Raw genomic sequence first — 17119 nt, forward strand, 5'->3', positions numbered from 1 at the left:
AAAATTTGGCATTTTCTTTAAATATAAAATTTAGTTGATAATATCTTGAATTTACACCTTGTACTAGTAAATTTGAAATGAGTTCGATATCCCCCTATATTGAATTCAACGTGACACGTCAAATTATGCAAGTGGACAGCTTTTAAAGTGTGCAAAATGGTGTTGTTTCATAGTAGTATGCATATAGGTTAAACAAATTGTCTCAAATTTTGCTAAAATTTCTTATAATGGGAAAATCACTATACTACATAAGTTCATTAGTTTTGCAACAAACTTTTTAAATTTATAGAAAATACGAAATTTCAGTTTAAGTTTGTTATTTTATGGGCTAATAGCCTTATTGACAACTATCATAAGCTTTGTATTTATCTCAAAGTCAAATCCCACCTATGATGAGATGAGAAAGATAGAATATTTGTATTTAATGCATAAAGTAATTGTACTCGTCGAGTTATATCAAAAAAATTTATTATAGATATATAACTTACCCAATTCAAAAATTACGATTATAGTTAGGCCTATCAAAATAGATATCAGGTATCCAGAAAAAACAATTATAGAGATTATTGATATACAACTTACCCAACTCAAAAATTACGGTTATTTATAGAAAAAAAATATAGAAAAAAGAAAACGATTGATTGAGAAATTCAATAGTTGAGCTTATTGTGTTGTCTTCATCGTTATGTAGTGTTTGAGAAAGAACAATGTGGAATATGAGAATAAATCAAATGAGTATCTTAAAATTGTCACGACGTAGTTGGTTATAGATTGAAATTTGAGGAAACGTAAAACAAAAGGGGGGATTACTGTTTTATTTATAATGAGAGAGATATAATAGAAAATTGAAATGTGAAAGTGTAACGTTGAAGCCCCATAACAAGTGTTAGGTCAGGACAATTTAGGCGGCGCTTAATCCTAATTAGTAAATTATTTTTATTTCTTTCACTTTCATAATTATTTATTTATTTATTATTATTATTATTATTATTATTATTATTATTATTATTATTTTTATTTTGGAGTTTTATTTTGTGTTTTTGTATCTAGTTTTATAATTTTGTTGCGATGGTGAGACGCTTATATTTAGTTATAATTTCTTAAATTAGTTAAATTGGGTTGCTTTATCGTGATTTATTTGTTAGTTCTCATTCCTTCAAGAAAGGGAAAAAACAGAGTTTATTTGTGGGATATTCGTGATTATTTTTCTTATATATTACTACCTGAAGTACAATTTAATTATTCCAATTCCCAAAAGTTCCATTGAAGTTACAATAATACTACTATATTTTTTGGATCAAGTCATCACATGTGATGCGAATATTCAATAATTACCATGATTTCACCTTTAAACAATAATTAAAATTGTTCCTCTTATTTCTAGTACTTGCGAGTTGCGAGTATTGAATCATTACTCCACATGATTTCACCTTCAACAAACTATTTGTAATGAAAAACAATTTTTAAAATCACAGATCTTGAAATTAAAATTCTTACTTCATCTTTTTCCGGATGAGGGTAAAATCTGCAATCGCTAATATTCTTGTTATCACATATAATTCCAAATAAATGATTGCCAAAAACAACACACAATTTTGCGAGTTATACTGTTTTAAAAAATTAATTATTAAATGTATCTTAGTTCTCACACTATTACAATGACAACTAAATTTGAGGGCTTAATTAGTAGTAGTAAGTTTCTTCACACAAACAATGCCTTAAACTATTTTCCTATTTATGAGTGGGTTTGGGTGAGATTTGAAGTCCTCAAAAAACAACTTATTAGATGTTTTTGATGCATTAATGTTTTAAGATAGAAACTTATAATAAATCATAATGATTTGGTGATGTCTATCTAATCTGATTTTGTGGTGTTATTAGAGCATCCGCAATGGTCGGCTAGCGACCGGCTAGCCGATTCGTCGCGCTGGCCGATCGGCTAGCCGAACTATTGCAGTCGGCCAGCGCAAAATCGGCGAGCGGATCGGCGTGGGCTCGCCGATCGCTCGTCGCTGGCCGAAACGCTAGCCGATCGGCTAGCCGCCATTGTGGAGGCCCGATCGGCCAGCGATCGGCCAGCACCGATTTTCGATTTTTTTTTTTAAATCATATATAAACGCGATTTTCGTTTCATTTTCATTTGCACCACTTGTTTTAACGAGTTTTCTCTCTCTATAACTTTCTGTTCAAGAGCATCATCGAGCGATGGATCACGCGGGTGGTAGCGGTAGCGGTAGTGGTGGGGATCATGAGGAGTACGAACGGAGGATGAACGAGGCTATGAAGGCCTACATGAACCGCGGGATGGAGCGGTACATGCGTATGGTGGAACAGCAGGCGATACCTCGCCCTCCACGAGTTGTCCACCACCGAGCAGTGATTGATCGGGATCACGCTGCTGCACATCAGCGGTTGTACGACGACTACTTTTCAGAGAACCCGCGGTTTCCCGCCAACATGTTCCGGCGGCGTTTCAGGATGCGCAGGGAGTTGTTTATGCGCATCGTTAGGGCATTGGAGCGTCAATATATGTGTTTCCGCTTCAGGCACGATGCGGCTGGCAGACCCGGCCACACCCCTATCCAAAAGTGCACGGCGGCAATTAGACAGTTGGCCTACGGAGGCGCGGCAGACATGTGGGATGAGTACCTCCACATCGGTGAGTCGTCAGCCCTGAAATGTCTGAAGGAGTTCTGTGGGGGCGTGATCAGCATTTTCGGTGAGCAGTACCTTCGAAGCCCTACTCCCGAAGATTGTTAGAATTTGATGCAGATGCACGGGGAGAAGCATGGGTTCCCCGGGATGTTAGGCAGCATAGACTGTATGCATTGGGAGTGGAAGAACTGTCCGACTGCCTGGAAGGGGGCCTACACGACCGGCTACAAGTCAAAGAACCCCACGATAATCCTCGAGGCCGTAGCTGATTACCGGCTGTGGATCTGGCATGCGTATTTTGGGGTAGCCGGGTCGAACAACGACCTCAACGTCCTGAACTCGTCTCCCCTCTTCAACGAGAAGTGCCAGGGCATCGGTCCAGCCGTCTCATTCGTGGCCAACGGCAACCGGCATGATATGGGCTACTACTTGGCGGATGGGATATACCCTCGGTGGCCGGTCTTTGTGAAGACGATCCGACAAACAAGTGATGAAAAGAAGGCCTACTTTGCGCAACGACAGGAGTCGGCGCGCAAGGACGTGGAGCGCGCATTTGGTGTGCTCCAGTCTCGATGGGCGGCAATCAAGGGCCCAACGCGTTTGTGGGATGTCGGATGCGTTTCCGAGATAATGTACGCCTGCATTATCCTGCACAACATGATCGTCGAAGACGAAGGCGTACAACTGACTAGTTGGGTCAGTGACGATGAAGCCGGTCCAAGCCACGGAACGACCACCCCTAGTGTACGACAGGGGGTACCCCTCGATGAAGCCGGCCGACTCAAGGAATTTGCCAGCATGCGCCAAGTGGATGCTCATATTCAACTCCAAAAGGATATAATTGAAGAGTTGTGGGCACGGAGGACTGCACGACGATAGTTTTTTTTCTTTATTATGCATGTACTTTTTTTTAATCTATGTAACTTTTTTAAATGCAATTAATGAATTTTCCCGTACACGTGTCTAAATTTAATTCCGTATTTTAATCGTAATTTTAATTCCGTAAATGTAGTATATTTTGAATTGTTTTTATTGCGGCTGGCCTATGGCTGGCCTAAATCTGACGTGGCAGGTGGTTTTTTTAATGTTGCTGACGTGGCAGAGGAGAGAATGGCTGGCCTATGGCTGGCCTATGCACCATTGCGGATGCTCTTATAATACTCCCTATTTGATATTCATCTAATATCATTTATATTTTATTAACACATATTCAATACATGTTACCAATACTAATGCCATACAATAAAAAGTAAATAAAATTATAAAAATTTCAGTTAAAACTCAAATTTAAAAAAATACTATGGTATGTACCATGTAGACATAAATATACAGATAGTACGGAACATTACATTCCACAGTTCCAATGTAGATAAGATTCAACTAATTCGCTCTTACAGAATTTAATTAAAGCTTTTTTTTTTTTACTGAAAAAGATAAATCCTGCTTTTTTGACTTTCACCATCACGCAATTCTTTATTTCCACATATAAAACCCCAAGCACACTCAAACACAGCAGCATATAAATAAATTCTTGCACATTAATTTATTTGATTTTCCTTTTGCTTCTTCTTCGAATTCATCTTTTTCTTATTTCAATTTTGCTCCTCTTCCTCCACCCTACTTTTCAAGAATCGGAGATTTTCTTCGATTTGTTGATCTACTCTTTATTTTTTCTTCCTCTCTCAAAACAAGCAGTGGCTGATCCCAAATCTTGAGCTAATTGGGATAATTGATCATTCCCTGAAAAAAATCCCCCAAAAAAGTTCCAAAGATTAGATTTTTATGAATGGGCTACCTTGAAATGTCGGAAGCAAGCATTTTTGGTGGTGTGCATGAATAGATGTATGCATAGATAGATATAATTAAAAAGGGTTTTTTGAGGTTGAGTTGATATGGGTGGGTGTGTTCCTTGCTTTGGATCATCGAATAAGGATGGAAATGGCAATGATTTTGATAATGGAGTGAAAGAAATGGGAAAAAAGGAGTCTTTCAAAGATGGTTCAGCTGCTCATTCTAACAGCCAAGTTAATAGAGTGAATTCAGGTATATAGTTTAGCATTTTGCTTTCATTTTTTTTGGTTTATTTCATTTTCAGTTTAGTCGATTGATAGTTGTGGTTGAATGTATTGAATTTGGATAAATATGTTTGTGTTTTTGTGATGGCATGATAGGGATTAGGGAGATCTATTCTTCTTCTTGATCTATGGTGAATTCTATTTTTTGGTGATTTTGATGAATTTGAGTCAATATTATGGTTTTCTGATCTTGGATGAAAGGGAAATGTTGGTTGATGGTCTTTTCTAATTGTCTTTTCATTCAATTGTGGGAGGAGTAAGTTTGATAATGTAGCAATTCATAGTTAATTTTAAAATTGTGCTCCTTTTCAATTTTCAGTGTAAAACCTGGCTTTAGTTTGAGGTTCTGAGAATGTGATATCTAATTCGGGATAGTAAATGTAATCAAATGGAATGCAAGTTAATTGCGTTGGTCTTCTATTGCTTCACTTTTCATCATCTATGAGAAATGCAGTTAGAGTAGTTTAATTGTTCGTAGTAGTTGGGAACTTGGAGAATCAATGGTTTCTGTATGCATTTCGTTGCATGGTAGAATTTCATTGCTTTTGGTGTATGGAATGCAGGGGAGAATTTGAAGGGGAATGTGTTATGAGTTGAACTGATAGTTTCCCTTTTTCATGAAATAACCGGTAGTATATTTTTACTCTATGCACGCTTTGTTATTTTCCAGATAAATCAAAAGCTCGAAATAGTCATGATTCTAAGAAGGAACCAGGAATCCCGAAAGAGCCAACAGCCCACATTGCTGCCCAGACATTTACATTCCGGGACCTTGCTGCAGCAACAAAGAATTTCAGACCGGAGTGCTTACTTGGTGAAGGTGGATTTGGACGAGTTTACAAAGGCAAGTTGGAGTCGGGTCAGGTATGTTTGAATTCCTTGTAAATTGAATAACCAAATTATTAGCTTTAAGTGCTTTCACCCCCAAGTGGATGGTTTGAAACTCGTAGTCTGAAAATTGTTTTTCTGAGCAGGTGGTCGCAGTTAAACAACTTGACAGGAATGGTCTTCAAGGGAATAGGGAATTTTTGGTGGAGGTTCTCATGCTTAGCTTGTTACACCATCAAAATCTCGTAAACTTGATCGGATATTGTGCTGATGGTGACCAGCGTCTGCTTGTTTATGAGTACATGCCATTGGGATCTCTGGAAGATCATTTACATGGTTAGCCGAAATTTTTGTATCAGAACTCTAACTTGGCATTTATATTCTTGATTATTGTTTTAACTTAGGCTCACTTAATTTTAGGTGATAATCATATGATCTAAGATTTGAACGATATTAGAAGTGGAAACCTTATACGATGGGGTGACCTTCTCCCATAAATGATAACCGAAAATTAACCAACTTATGAAAATTTGGCAAGGTTTTCTTGTAACCAATGAATATCTATTGGCCTGGTGATAAGTTGTCTATAATCCGATTATAGGTATGCATTAAGCTAGTTTTGGAAGCAATATTGGTTTAAGATGCGGTCTACCGTTGATGCTAAAGCAAACAATCGATGTTTGTTTGAATGGAGTTAGATAATTGCATGCCTTCTTTAGTCTACCGTTTGAATTTCTTGTCCGTCTGCAGATCTTCCACCCGATAAACAACCTTTGGACTGGAATACAAGGATGAAAATCGCTGCTGGGGCGGCCAAGGGACTAGAATACTTGCACGACAAAGCCAATCCACCTGTCATATACCGAGATCTAAAATCTTCTAACATCCTTCTTGATGAGGATTATTTTCCTAAGTTGTCGGATTTTGGGCTTGCAAAGTTGGGTCCTGTTGGCGATAAAACTCACGTCTCAACTAGGGTGATGGGCACCTACGGCTATTGTGCTCCAGAATATGCCATGACTGGCCAGCTGACATTGAAATCTGATGTTTACAGTTTTGGAGTCGTCTTCCTTGAACTCATCACTGGTCGAAAGGCCATTGACAATAATCGAGGTGCAGGGGAGCATAATCTTGTTGCTTGGGTATGTGGCTCTTTCCTTGTTGTGCTTGTTTTAATATATGTAATTATATGATAGATCAGAATGAACTGACATTTCGTCACTTGCTTGACTCCATGGATCCAGGCGAGGCCACTTTTCAAGGATCGAAGAAAGTTCCCCAAAATGGCCGATCCCGATTTACAAGGCCAGTATCCGATCCGAGGTCTGTATCAAGCGTTAGCAGTGGCTGCCATGTGCTTGCAAGAGCAGGCAGCCACGAGGCCTTTGATCGGGGATGTTGTGACAGCCTTGACGTATCTAGCGTCCCAAACGTATGATCCTAACTCGCCTTCTGCACAGAGTAATAAAACTGGCCCATCTACTCCTAGGCACAGGCACGAGAGGAGTGCATCCAATGGAACGGACGGTCTGGATGATGCAGGGCGTGGAGGCCACCATCGCTCCTCTTCCGCCCACAAGAACTCACCCGATTTGAGGAAGAGAGAGTCTCCAAGGGAGTTCAGTGTCGGTGGAGAGCTGCGAAGGATTGAAACCTCTGGTGGATCCGGGAGCAAGTGGGGTTTAGACGAGCCGGATCGCCCCGACTCTCGTCGAGACAGCCCAGCGAGTGCAGGTAGAGTTAGAGAGAGTTCGAGGAATCGTGACCTGGAAAGAGAACGTGCCGTTGCTCTGGCCAAGGTGTGGGGTGAGAACTGGAGGGAGAGAAAGAGGACCAGTGCAATGGGTAGCTTCGATGGCAATGAATGAAGGAATTTCAAACCATATATCACATGTTTGATCTTCTTTGATCAGATCAAGATGGAGAGAGGTGAAGGGCTGCATGTAATGATAAATCTGTGTATGTAGAGCCTTGGTGTTATAAAGAAATTTGGGAATGTATCAACGTTTTTTTGCACTAAATCTTTACCCATGAAAATGGTTTTCATGTCAGAAAAATTATTTGCACAATCTTGTGCAGCCATTGCACAAATTATTGATCTTGTTTATCATTTCTAAAATAAAAATGAAAAAAGATGAGATACCTCACCAAACACAGCGATGGTATCATTTTCTCCTCCTTGCACGTCAGAAAAGTTATTTGCGCAATCTTGTGCAACCATTGTCTAATTAACTCAAATTATTGATCTTGTTTATAATTTTCTAAAATTAAAAAGAAAAAAGATGAGATACTTCACCAAACACAGCGATGATATCATTTTCTCCTCCTTGCCTGCATAATAAATGAATAGATAGATTAGATTAGATTAGATTTATGCCTACTTGGGAGAAAGCAGTGAAGGAAGGTGTAGATGATTGTAGAAAAGAAACGCACCGAGGTGCTCCCATTGTCATCCATCGAGAATTTATTGCGCTTCTTCATTGTCGAAGGAGGGCTTTCTGCGGCATATCTTGAAGATGCACGTTTAGGTGGGGTCATATTCTGAGCGCACAGTCGATGAGATCTAAATGCTTAGTTGTTTGATATCCAATAGGTGAAATAAACAAATAAAAGAGAATCGGCATACCTTGGCGAGCTTTTTCTCTCTGCGAGCCAGTCTCTCCCTCTCATCATGCTCTTGGTTTTCCCTCTCCACCAGTCGAATAAGGGTGTCACATCTCCTTGCGAGTTCTTGAGTGGTTCGAGACTTGACAAACCAATCAAACCGAAACAAATGTGAGGTACGAAAGGCTGACTTGAGCTCATCCCAGTTCCCATACCCAAGCTTGTGCACCATGCATATCTGATAGAGAATGGTTTAAGTAGTTTTAGCAAGAAGTTAGTAATGAATCAAGACACAACTAAGAAAGTGGTAAATTGTTTACATAAAAGCCTCACCATGAAACGGTCACATTCTTCATTGTATAGCTTCCCTTTGTTCTGGCCATAGTGGATCTTCAATTCTTGCCACGGGTTCTTGTAGCGATCTAGTTTCTTCCGGATGGCTTTCATTATCTCGGTTTTCCTCGAAATTCTTGCCTCCCCTCTTTCAATGTTTTTTATTATTCTATCATATTCTACAATAGAATGATCATTGATTAATATCATGAGAAAGACCAAGAGGCTTTGTTCGATATCATGAAATTGTGGCTTGCGGAATTGAATTGGAGCATTCAATTCCAAATCCAATGTTTGGTACCACAAAAAATTTTGATTTGGAATTGAATTACAATTCCAATTCCAATTCCACAATTGAATTCCATATCAAAATTAGATAATTGGAATTCTAAATCATTACACACTGCACACACATTGCACACACACTACACATACACTGCACACACACTACACATACACTGCATACACTCTTCATATCAATTCCTTCAAATTCAATTCCGTATATCAATTTTAGTACAAAGGATTTGGAATTGAATTATAATAATTCAATTCAATTCCTTCAAATTAAATCCTGTGTAGCGAATGAACCTAGAGAATTTTGAAAATTAGAAGAAAACTATATAATATACAACTGTGGTAACTTATTTAATCGTGTTATCTACCTCCCCCATAATCAAATATTCATAAAAAAGAACATCTAAGGAAAAAGGAGACGAAATATCTCAAAATTGCAAGCAATCAACTAAAAGCAAGCTTCAGTATTACTTACCGTTCAATTCTTTATATCTTTCTTTAAAAACTGTAGCATATCTTTCGACCTCTTCCGATGTTTTCCCTTCCATTTCAGAGGCAACACTTCTGATATCATTTCTACCATACTTTTCACAGGCCCTAATGAAACTGTTGAAGTCTCGTCTGCTCCATGTTGAAAATCCCTTTACGTGTAACAAAAAATATCAGGTGACCCAAAGTAAAAAATTGAAATAAGGTTGAAGGTTAAAGAAGGATACTTCTTCCAGCAGTTGCTCTTTCTCTTCCTGCTCCTCAGCAGTCAAAGGCTCTCCCACATCTGGGTCGACAACCATGCATCAAGACTCAAGAGAATATCTGGTGATATAAGTAAGACCAACTAAAGATGCCATAAAAGAGGAAATACCTTCACGTTCATCCACCTCCATAGCATCTTTAGCTTGAATCTTCTGATTCGCCTGCTGAGACACAAGATATATAAACAAAATACTACTTTTATAAATTAAGCTAAGAGTGGCCGAGGCACCCACCATAAGATGTCGGACTTCTTTTTCAAACAATTCACTGAGACGTTGCATATTGAAGAATTGGAAGTCGTGCCTGGTATAGAGCAACATATGTTAGGATGCAGAAATCAACAAACAGAACAGTAGCATCAAGCAAAATGCTTACAAGTGCGGCATGCGAGGAATTCTAGGTTCTTTTGGTTTTGCAGGACCAGCTTGGCGCTGCATCTGCTTAGAGTACTCAGACTCACAGTAACTAAAGAAACATCAAAAACACATCATTCACTGTCTAAAAGTAAAGCTAGACATAATTTCTGCAACTGAAGAATCATACTTGCGCTTCCTTTCTCTTTTCGGAGGTTCCGTCCAGTTATCACTGACAATTTTCTTGATATCAAATTTATTTTCATCCTTCACCAACAAGAGAATATAAGGTCAAAGTAATAATTAAATAAGAAGGTATGATAGTTATCCATAAAGTACGCTCTCTACCTTCTCATCTTCAAAATTATACAAGTCAGCACCTGCAGAAATGTACACAAGTGTCAGTGGCCAAGAATGTTGAAATAGTGTCGTGAATATTAATTAAATAGTTAGAAGCTTACTATCATTCATTTTAAATTTGATGGCATCTTCAGTAAATTTTTTCATCTTGGCGTCGAGTTCAGCAGTAATCTCTTCTCCCTTGGCAATAATTCTATCAATATCTTCATCTGTTATTGTGCTGTCTTTGGAATTGAAAACCATTTCCGCGCCAAATCTCACCATTTGCAATAGCTCGTCTTTGTTCACAGCTGCATGACATAAATAAGTTGAATGTTATATTTACATAGTAGCAACAAACTCCAATGATAGGAGGAAAGATAAGATAGTCTCACTCTTTTGTTCTGCTAGCCGACCCTGTTGGATCACCAAAGCGTCAAGGGCCAGCTTTTTATAGGCCCTCTCAATCACCTTTTCCTCAATGGTATACTGTCAAACATTAGCAGACTAGATTATGAATACATTGCTCTGCCAGGAAGATTAACATGAATTACATGAATGAGAACCAGAAAACCTCAGTGCAGAATCGAAAAACTTGGACTTCCTTCTTTTGTCCAATCCTGTGAGCTCGGTCCTGAGCCTGTAGGTCAGCCTGTGGGTTCCTGCAGACAAAACTGTGTTAAGACACAATATCTTCAGGTCAATATAATGTACCATCAAACAGAAGCCTCACCAATCGCTGTCGTAAATAATGACAACATCAGCAGTTGCAAGGTTAATACCAAGTCCTCCAGCTCTAGTAGAGAGCAGAAAAACAAATTTTTCACTTCCTGGCTTGTTGAAAGCTTCAATAGAAGCATCTCGGTCTTCACCACCAGTATTTCCATCAATCCTGCAGTAATAATGTCCACGGAATATCAAGTAATCTTCAAGAATGTCCAGCAGCCTTGTCATCTGTCCATACAATGAAATGGTTCATCAAGTGGCATTAATATCATAGTAAAAGAGAACTGGAAGAAGCAAAAATATAAATTATGAGAAGATGCAATAATAACAAATCCAAGTATTTTAGGTTTTCAGAGGGAGAGAGAGAGAGAGAGAGCATGGTCCAGATAACAAACCTGTGAAAATATCAGAACCCTGGAATCACGCTCCTTTAATTTTGGAAGCAGCTTGTCAAGAAGAACCATCTTGCCTGTATTTGATGATGCCATATTTTATAAAATCAAAGATACATTGAGCAGGAAAAGTAATCATCATTTTCCCTAAAGGGTCAAAGAAAGAGCATACCAGCATGTTCTATTATATGTTCTCCAGTAGTATAAGGTGGACCAGGTTCAGCACCTTGGAATAAATATGGATGATTGCAACACTTCCTTAGTTGCATGGCCACATTGAGGAGACGTTTGCGTTCTCCACCAGCATTTACAACCTCAAGATCTTTCTGTAGCAATGCCCTATAGTACTGCTTTTGCATCTGAGACATACCAACCTTAAGGATTGTCTCTTTCTTCGGAGGCAAACCTTTCTCAACATCAGATTTCAGCCTTCTTAGAAGGAAGGGCCGAAGAACCTAGTTAATCAATAAAGAAAGAACAGAGTCAATAAGAGAAAGAAACTACCAAGGCAAAAAAAAAAAGAAAAAACCACTCATATCTTTTCTGCCCCAGTAATAAACCACAGGCAATATAAAAAATATTGCTAGCATAAATAATCTAATACTAACTGCATTTACAATAAACCAACTCATGAGAACTGATAACTCCAGCACACCGCCTAACAGTTTTACCATATCGACTGTGTAAGGTTCTAAAATTTGTGCACATATTCAGAAACAAATATGCATACCAGTCTGAAACGACATTGTCCCAAGCAGTTTTGTTCATCGTATTAACAAGTTACCATGGGGAAAAGTGCCTTGGAAAACAAGGATTAATTACCTTGTGAAGTTGCTGCACAACTTCCTGTTCATCATTTTCTCCAGAAATTTGGAACCATTCATCAAAAGTCTCAGAAGAGCTAAATATTTCCGGAAGCAAAAAGTTAAGGAGAGACCAAAGCTCATGAAGATTATTCTGCAAATAAAACCGAGTTATGATCACAAGTAAACACACTTGCTGCTGCAGAAAATATACTCCAAAAGTGATGGCAATGGCAACCAAAAGAGAAGCTATTTACAAATTATAGTATCTAGATTCAAATGATAGTATCTTGTTAATGAAAACTTAGTATAACAAATATTACTATCAAAGGCAAATGCCACAAGAAGCTAATAGCTATAAATTATTACAACAATACCTGGAGTGGTGTTCCTGTAATTAAAAGTCTGAAGTTGGTATTAAAAAGTCTCATTGTTTTTGAGAGAAGAGAATTCTCATTCTTGATCCTATGAGCTTCATCAATGATGATATAGCGCCAACTGAATTTGCGCAAGACAGTCTTCTCCTTAATGGCCATTTCAAAACTTGTCACACAAACATCAAATTTGCCTGCAACAAGCAATTCCTCACGTACATATCTCTGCAGGATCAAGTGAATGAGAGGTTACATAAGTAGTAGGATGAGGTTAGTGAACCAATACCATCTGTTACAACAGGCTTACTCTTTCTTCAGGATTTCCAAGAAACTTAACAGCACGCAAAATAGGACAAAAACGTTTGATTTCGTTCATCCAATTCCCAAGTGTGGATTTTGGAGCAACAACCATGTGAGGGCCCGTAATCCCTCTGAACTCATGCAAATAGCCAAGCAGGGATATAGTTTGCAATGTTTTACCGAGCCCCTAAAAATTAGAAAAGTCAATTCCATTACCCCTATTTAAAAATATATCTAATTTGTATATACACCTCTCTCTCACTCGCTTCCTACCATTTCGTCAGCAAGTATTCCATTAATGCCATTCTCATAGATCCGTATAAGCCAGTTTAAACCGGCAAGTTGGTAATCCCTCATTTTTCCTTGAATACCTGTCAGACAAAGGTGAAGTAAAGCATCATACCTCCTGACATCAAATATAAGATACTTAGATACCAAGAAAAAAAATTGTTTTATACTGACATTATTGACTACATAACCAAAACCACATGTATGTTCGACTCTAACACAGTAACTCTCACCAAACTGTATCAACACTGCAAATATTAAGGATGTTGAACAAAAGAGTGAAAAAGCACTTAAATTAGTGAGGGGAGATAGGATCATCTTACAAGATGGCTGTGCCACTAGTCTTGTACCTCCAGCGCCAGAATGGACATCTTCTTCTTCCTTGAGATATTCTTCATCTTCTTCCTCTTCAGTTAACTTAGATGCATGCCGACCTCTGGAAAATACATTTGATATTACAAGACAATTAGATTAAAACTCAGATTACAAAATCACTTGGCTAGACAAGATCAACTTTATCTAGCATAAAATGACTTTAGTGAAATTGGTTAATTATTGACCATTAGATCACCTAATGCTAGGGCCAAGATTTGGGCTGCATTTCTGGATTTAGATGAATTCTTGTTTGGATCATCTCCCTATATATATATATATATATATAATATATTACAATATATAGTTTCCTTAATTTGGAATCCCCTTTCTAAAAATCAAATCCATCTCAGCTCCTTCCCACTAGTATATCTCATTTGCACTGCCTTATCGACCCCATTGACCAAGAAATGCAGGCTCTCGTCTCTCACATTACTGATGAATACAACAAATACATAACCTATCTTCACTCCTTGCTCAACAGTACACATTTCTACTGACAGTGGCAGACAAACAGAAGAAACAAAAGATAGCAGAGAGAAAATCTCAAAAAGAAAGTTGAATGAAGTGAGATGTCTAAAGATTGGATTACCAAAAAAGCTTTAACACCTATTTTAATACATAAACATACTTTTCTAGTGTATTTATGCAGTGAATTCAGAGTGCGTAACCCTTTTACTGCAATACCATAAAAAGACGTAAATATGGACAATATAATGACTGAGTTATTGATCAGCAGTGACATCTAGCAATTAAAAGTAAAACCCACACGCAAGTACATGTTCGTTACTCATTATAATGAGAAAGATTAGATCTATCTGGCATGAGGTCGGGCGTCCGGAGGCGCATTGATTTTCTTCTTTTACTTCAATGAACAAAACGATGTCGTTTTGGTCTAAGTTTTCCATTTTTATATTTCTCTGAAGCCAACATGTCATTTTGGGATCTGCTTTTATTTTTATAATAACAAGGGCAATTTTTTATGATGGTTGGCCCGTTACATGTTTTTCCCATTGATTTGCTTATTCAGATAAGATTATAAACATTGAATGATGCATCTGTTTAGATATATAATTAATGCTTCATCCTTTCGAGTATATGAGAATACGTGGCACCTTGGCACCTTCTCAATAAATTCTAAAACCTAGTTAAACCAGAAACACAACAAAAGTGGGAACTTTAGGGCTCATTTACTTTGAATGTTTTGTATTAGTGCATGTGAAATGGACATGTACTTAAACAATGAATATCGAAAGACCTAATCCAACTATAATACTTCAACTATAGCCCCGAGACATCCTTGGTCGAAATTGTTTATTTCCCTTTTCTTGAATGTGTTGGTATTTTTCATTTTTTTTGCTCATCTTTATGCTTCTTTCTTTCAAACCTAGTTTTTCCAAACTAAATACTTCCCTGTTCTAGAATTATAGGAGTATAAGTCTTTTTTTCCCATTCCAAGTCTACGAAGTTTCAATTCCATTTAATTCAGTTGTGCGGACTATAGACTTGACGTAAGACATGGCCTTGAAAACCATATGTAGATTATTGCCAAATGTGAAGTTGATAGCAAACACCAAGGCCTCATTTACTTTGGTAGAACAATATGAATGTGTGATACATAAATTTTGGATGAGAAACAGGATGGATGTGTACCATATAAACAATTTATTTTACTCGTCTTATTAATGCCAGAATATCTACATGAATTGCTTACTTTGATTAATCAAACACTTCAGTAATATATGGAGTACCATGCTAACTACCTTGTGAAATACTGTATTTGCTGATTCTCTTTCTCGAAAATGTTTTTTTTCTTTTTGCCCATTCTTTTCTCTCCATGTACAAACTAGCATGGAAGAGTAGGCCACTATTACATATAAACAAACATTTTAACTATATTGTGAAATACATTGTTTAGGTTATCCTGAATCTCCAAAAGAAAAGAACACTGCAAAGCTCCTAAAGAGAAATTGTAATGCTGCATATTTTAGTTTACTTGGGAACAACCGAAGAAGGTAATTACATACTAATATTTATAAGTTGAGGTAAAAACAAATTCGCAAGAAATATCAAGTTGTGCAGCTATACTGAAAGAATACTCACCAATAATTAACATCACTACTGCGTCCCCCTGCTCAACCCTGATAAATATAAACAATAAATATGTTTCTCACCTTCCTTTTGCCTTCTTTTGAGATGCAGATTGACTCCCTTTAGCAAAATGAGCAAATAACTCCGTCTGCTGCAGTAGATAATTCAGCCGGCCCTTTCCTTTCTTGTTCTGCCATTATAATCATATCGAACGTAAAATCTACTTAGACAGCATGATAGAGCTATGGTGTAAAGTAACTTATAGTGGATAACTAACCATATCAGCATCAATAACGGCATTCTGAGCATCAAGAATTTCTTGGATCTTTTTACCCTTCATCAACTGCATTTCTTTTAACCTGGATTTTTCCTTCTTAGAAATTTCAGTGTTGACAGCATAATCGACCTGCAAATCGACCCAAATAATTGATCAATCCAAGTATAACTCAAATAACAAAGCTACTCTTTTATTCACATTTTTCACAGTCCTAGACATTCAAAGACATCGTACATTAGATCCTACTCCTAGTAAATGCTCAAAAAACGAATAAAACAAAACAGAAATTCATTGAAATCCATGAACCGCCTTCTCTTCAAGTTATCCAATTGTCTCGAACACTAAACTCCCAACATTATAAACACATGCAACCAGCTGAATCAGAGAAAACAAATCACTAACTTCCTAGAAAATGAAAGCCTCTTTTCTCCAACGTATCCAACACAATCACATGCAAAGTGAAATTAGTACTAAATTCAACTGACCAGAATCACACCAAACATCAATTCCACCAAACCAGAACTTGATGGTAAACGAAAAACACACATACATTAACATCAGCTCCAAATAAAAGAAAAAAGTTACACCAACAAACAAACAGACGAAAAATGACAATCTCCGACTCCGCGTCGAGCAGCGGAGCCCTAGCTTTAGACATGCACACACCGCCGCAACGTCTCCATCTGTCAACCCGTACAAAGAAAATAGCAAACACGCAAGCGCACAGCTAGTTTCCACTAATTCTCACGGGCGCAAAATCCAGATCTCACACAAACAAACCTCATTTTCCTCGTCATCGTCTCCGGTTATCTCCTCCGGCGCATCCTCTTCTTCGGAGGACCCCGCGGCGGTTTCCAACTCCTCGTCGTCGACGTCCTTGGGTTGATCCCTGACCTCCTCTTCTTCCGAGGATGAATTCGACATGTAGTCGTCGGATGAGTCGAAAGCTCGCGACGATTTCGCCATTTCCGCTGGTATCTTTCCGATTCGGAGAGAAAAATGCAGTGATCGTTCGAAAAAAAGGAAAATTGGTATTAATGAGAGGAGAAAAGCAACGTGCTGTTTAGAGTTGTATTGTATGTCAGCATCTGAAGGTGTGAAATAATGAATCATAAATGGGCCATGGGTCGGGTCATGGACTCGGGTTTTACCTTATTGGGCTTGTACTTGCTTTATTTGAATGATATCTAAATATATTCTCATTTTTCATTTATTATCGATAAAATGAAAATTCTATTTGCCATGTTGAAACTTGCTTGCAT

At 37.9% G+C, this 17119-nt stretch overlaps 2 protein-coding genes across 3 annotated transcripts; one reads left to right on the plus strand and one right to left on the minus strand.

The window, feature by feature from the left end:
• Positions 1 to 4181: 4181 nt before the first annotated feature.
• LOC125204217 (serine/threonine-protein kinase PBL27-like) lies at positions 4182 to 7615 on the plus strand. The gene is made up of 5 exons (XM_048102810.2): positions 4182 to 4698; positions 5401 to 5594; positions 5705 to 5894; positions 6309 to 6700; positions 6803 to 7615. Exons 1-5 carry the CDS (start codon positions 4548 to 4550, stop codon positions 7424 to 7426), a joined length of 1551 nt encoding a protein of 516 aa, XP_047958767.1. The 5' UTR covers positions 4182 to 4547; the 3' UTR covers positions 7427 to 7615.
• A 101-nt stretch (positions 7616 to 7716) lies between these two features.
• LOC125204215 (putative chromatin-remodeling complex ATPase chain) lies at positions 7717 to 16913 on the minus strand. 2 transcript variants are annotated; one of them, XM_048102809.2, is made up of 25 exons: positions 16638 to 16913; positions 15858 to 15986; positions 15664 to 15770; positions 13441 to 13553; positions 13103 to 13200; positions 12837 to 13016; positions 12533 to 12754; positions 12175 to 12309; positions 11525 to 11807; positions 11356 to 11429; positions 10968 to 11188; positions 10809 to 10896; positions 10630 to 10723; positions 10357 to 10545; positions 10244 to 10275; positions 10086 to 10162; positions 9918 to 10007; positions 9776 to 9845; positions 9652 to 9703; positions 9506 to 9564; positions 9265 to 9430; positions 8496 to 8674; positions 8185 to 8400; positions 7992 to 8099; positions 7717 to 7889 (listed from the first exon to the last, which is right to left on the minus strand). In XM_048102809.2, the coding sequence occupies exons 1-25, from the start codon at positions 16821 to 16823 to the stop codon at positions 7872 to 7874; spliced, it is 3186 nt and encodes a 1061-aa protein (XP_047958766.2). In that variant the 5' UTR covers positions 16824 to 16913; the 3' UTR covers positions 7717 to 7871. The 2 variants fall into 2 exon arrangements, with proteins under 2 accessions (XP_047958766.2, XP_047958765.2); XM_048102808.2 differs by having other exon boundaries at positions 9652 to 9706.
• Between the last annotated feature and the right edge of the window lie 206 nt (positions 16914 to 17119).

This window comes from Salvia hispanica, chromosome 6 (genome assembly GCF_029641045.1).
Source record: "Salvia hispanica isolate PSC_SH4W2 chromosome 6, Shi_PSC_v1, whole genome shotgun sequence".
In the NCBI taxonomy this organism is placed as follows: Eukaryota; Viridiplantae; Streptophyta; class Magnoliopsida; order Lamiales; family Lamiaceae; genus Salvia; species Salvia hispanica.

Excerpts from the sequence above, each read along its gene's own strand:
- LOC125204217 (XM_048102810.2), top strand. The coding sequence starts at position 4,548 with ATGGGTGGGTGTGTTCCTTGCTTTGGATCATCGAATAAGGATGGAAAT. Across the intron at positions 5,595-5,704 it reads GCAAGTTGGAGTCGGGTCAG|GTGGTCGCAGTTAAACAACT; the intron begins GTATGTTTGAAT and ends TTTTCTGAGCAG. Across the intron at positions 5,895-6,308 it reads TCTGGAAGATCATTTACATG|ATCTTCCACCCGATAAACAA; the intron begins GTTAGCCGAAAT and ends GTCCGTCTGCAG.
- LOC125204215 (XM_048102808.2), bottom strand. The coding sequence starts at position 16,823 with ATGGCGAAATCGTCGCGAGCTTTCGACTCATCCGACGACTACATGTCG. Across the intron at positions 12,310-12,532 it reads TTACAGGAACACCACTCCAG|AATAATCTTCATGAGCTTTG; the intron begins GTATTGTTGTAA and ends TTTTATTTGCAG. Across the intron at positions 9,846-9,917 it reads ATTCCTCGCATGCCGCACTT|GCACGACTTCCAATTCTTCA; the intron begins GTAAGCATTTTG and ends GCTCTATACCAG.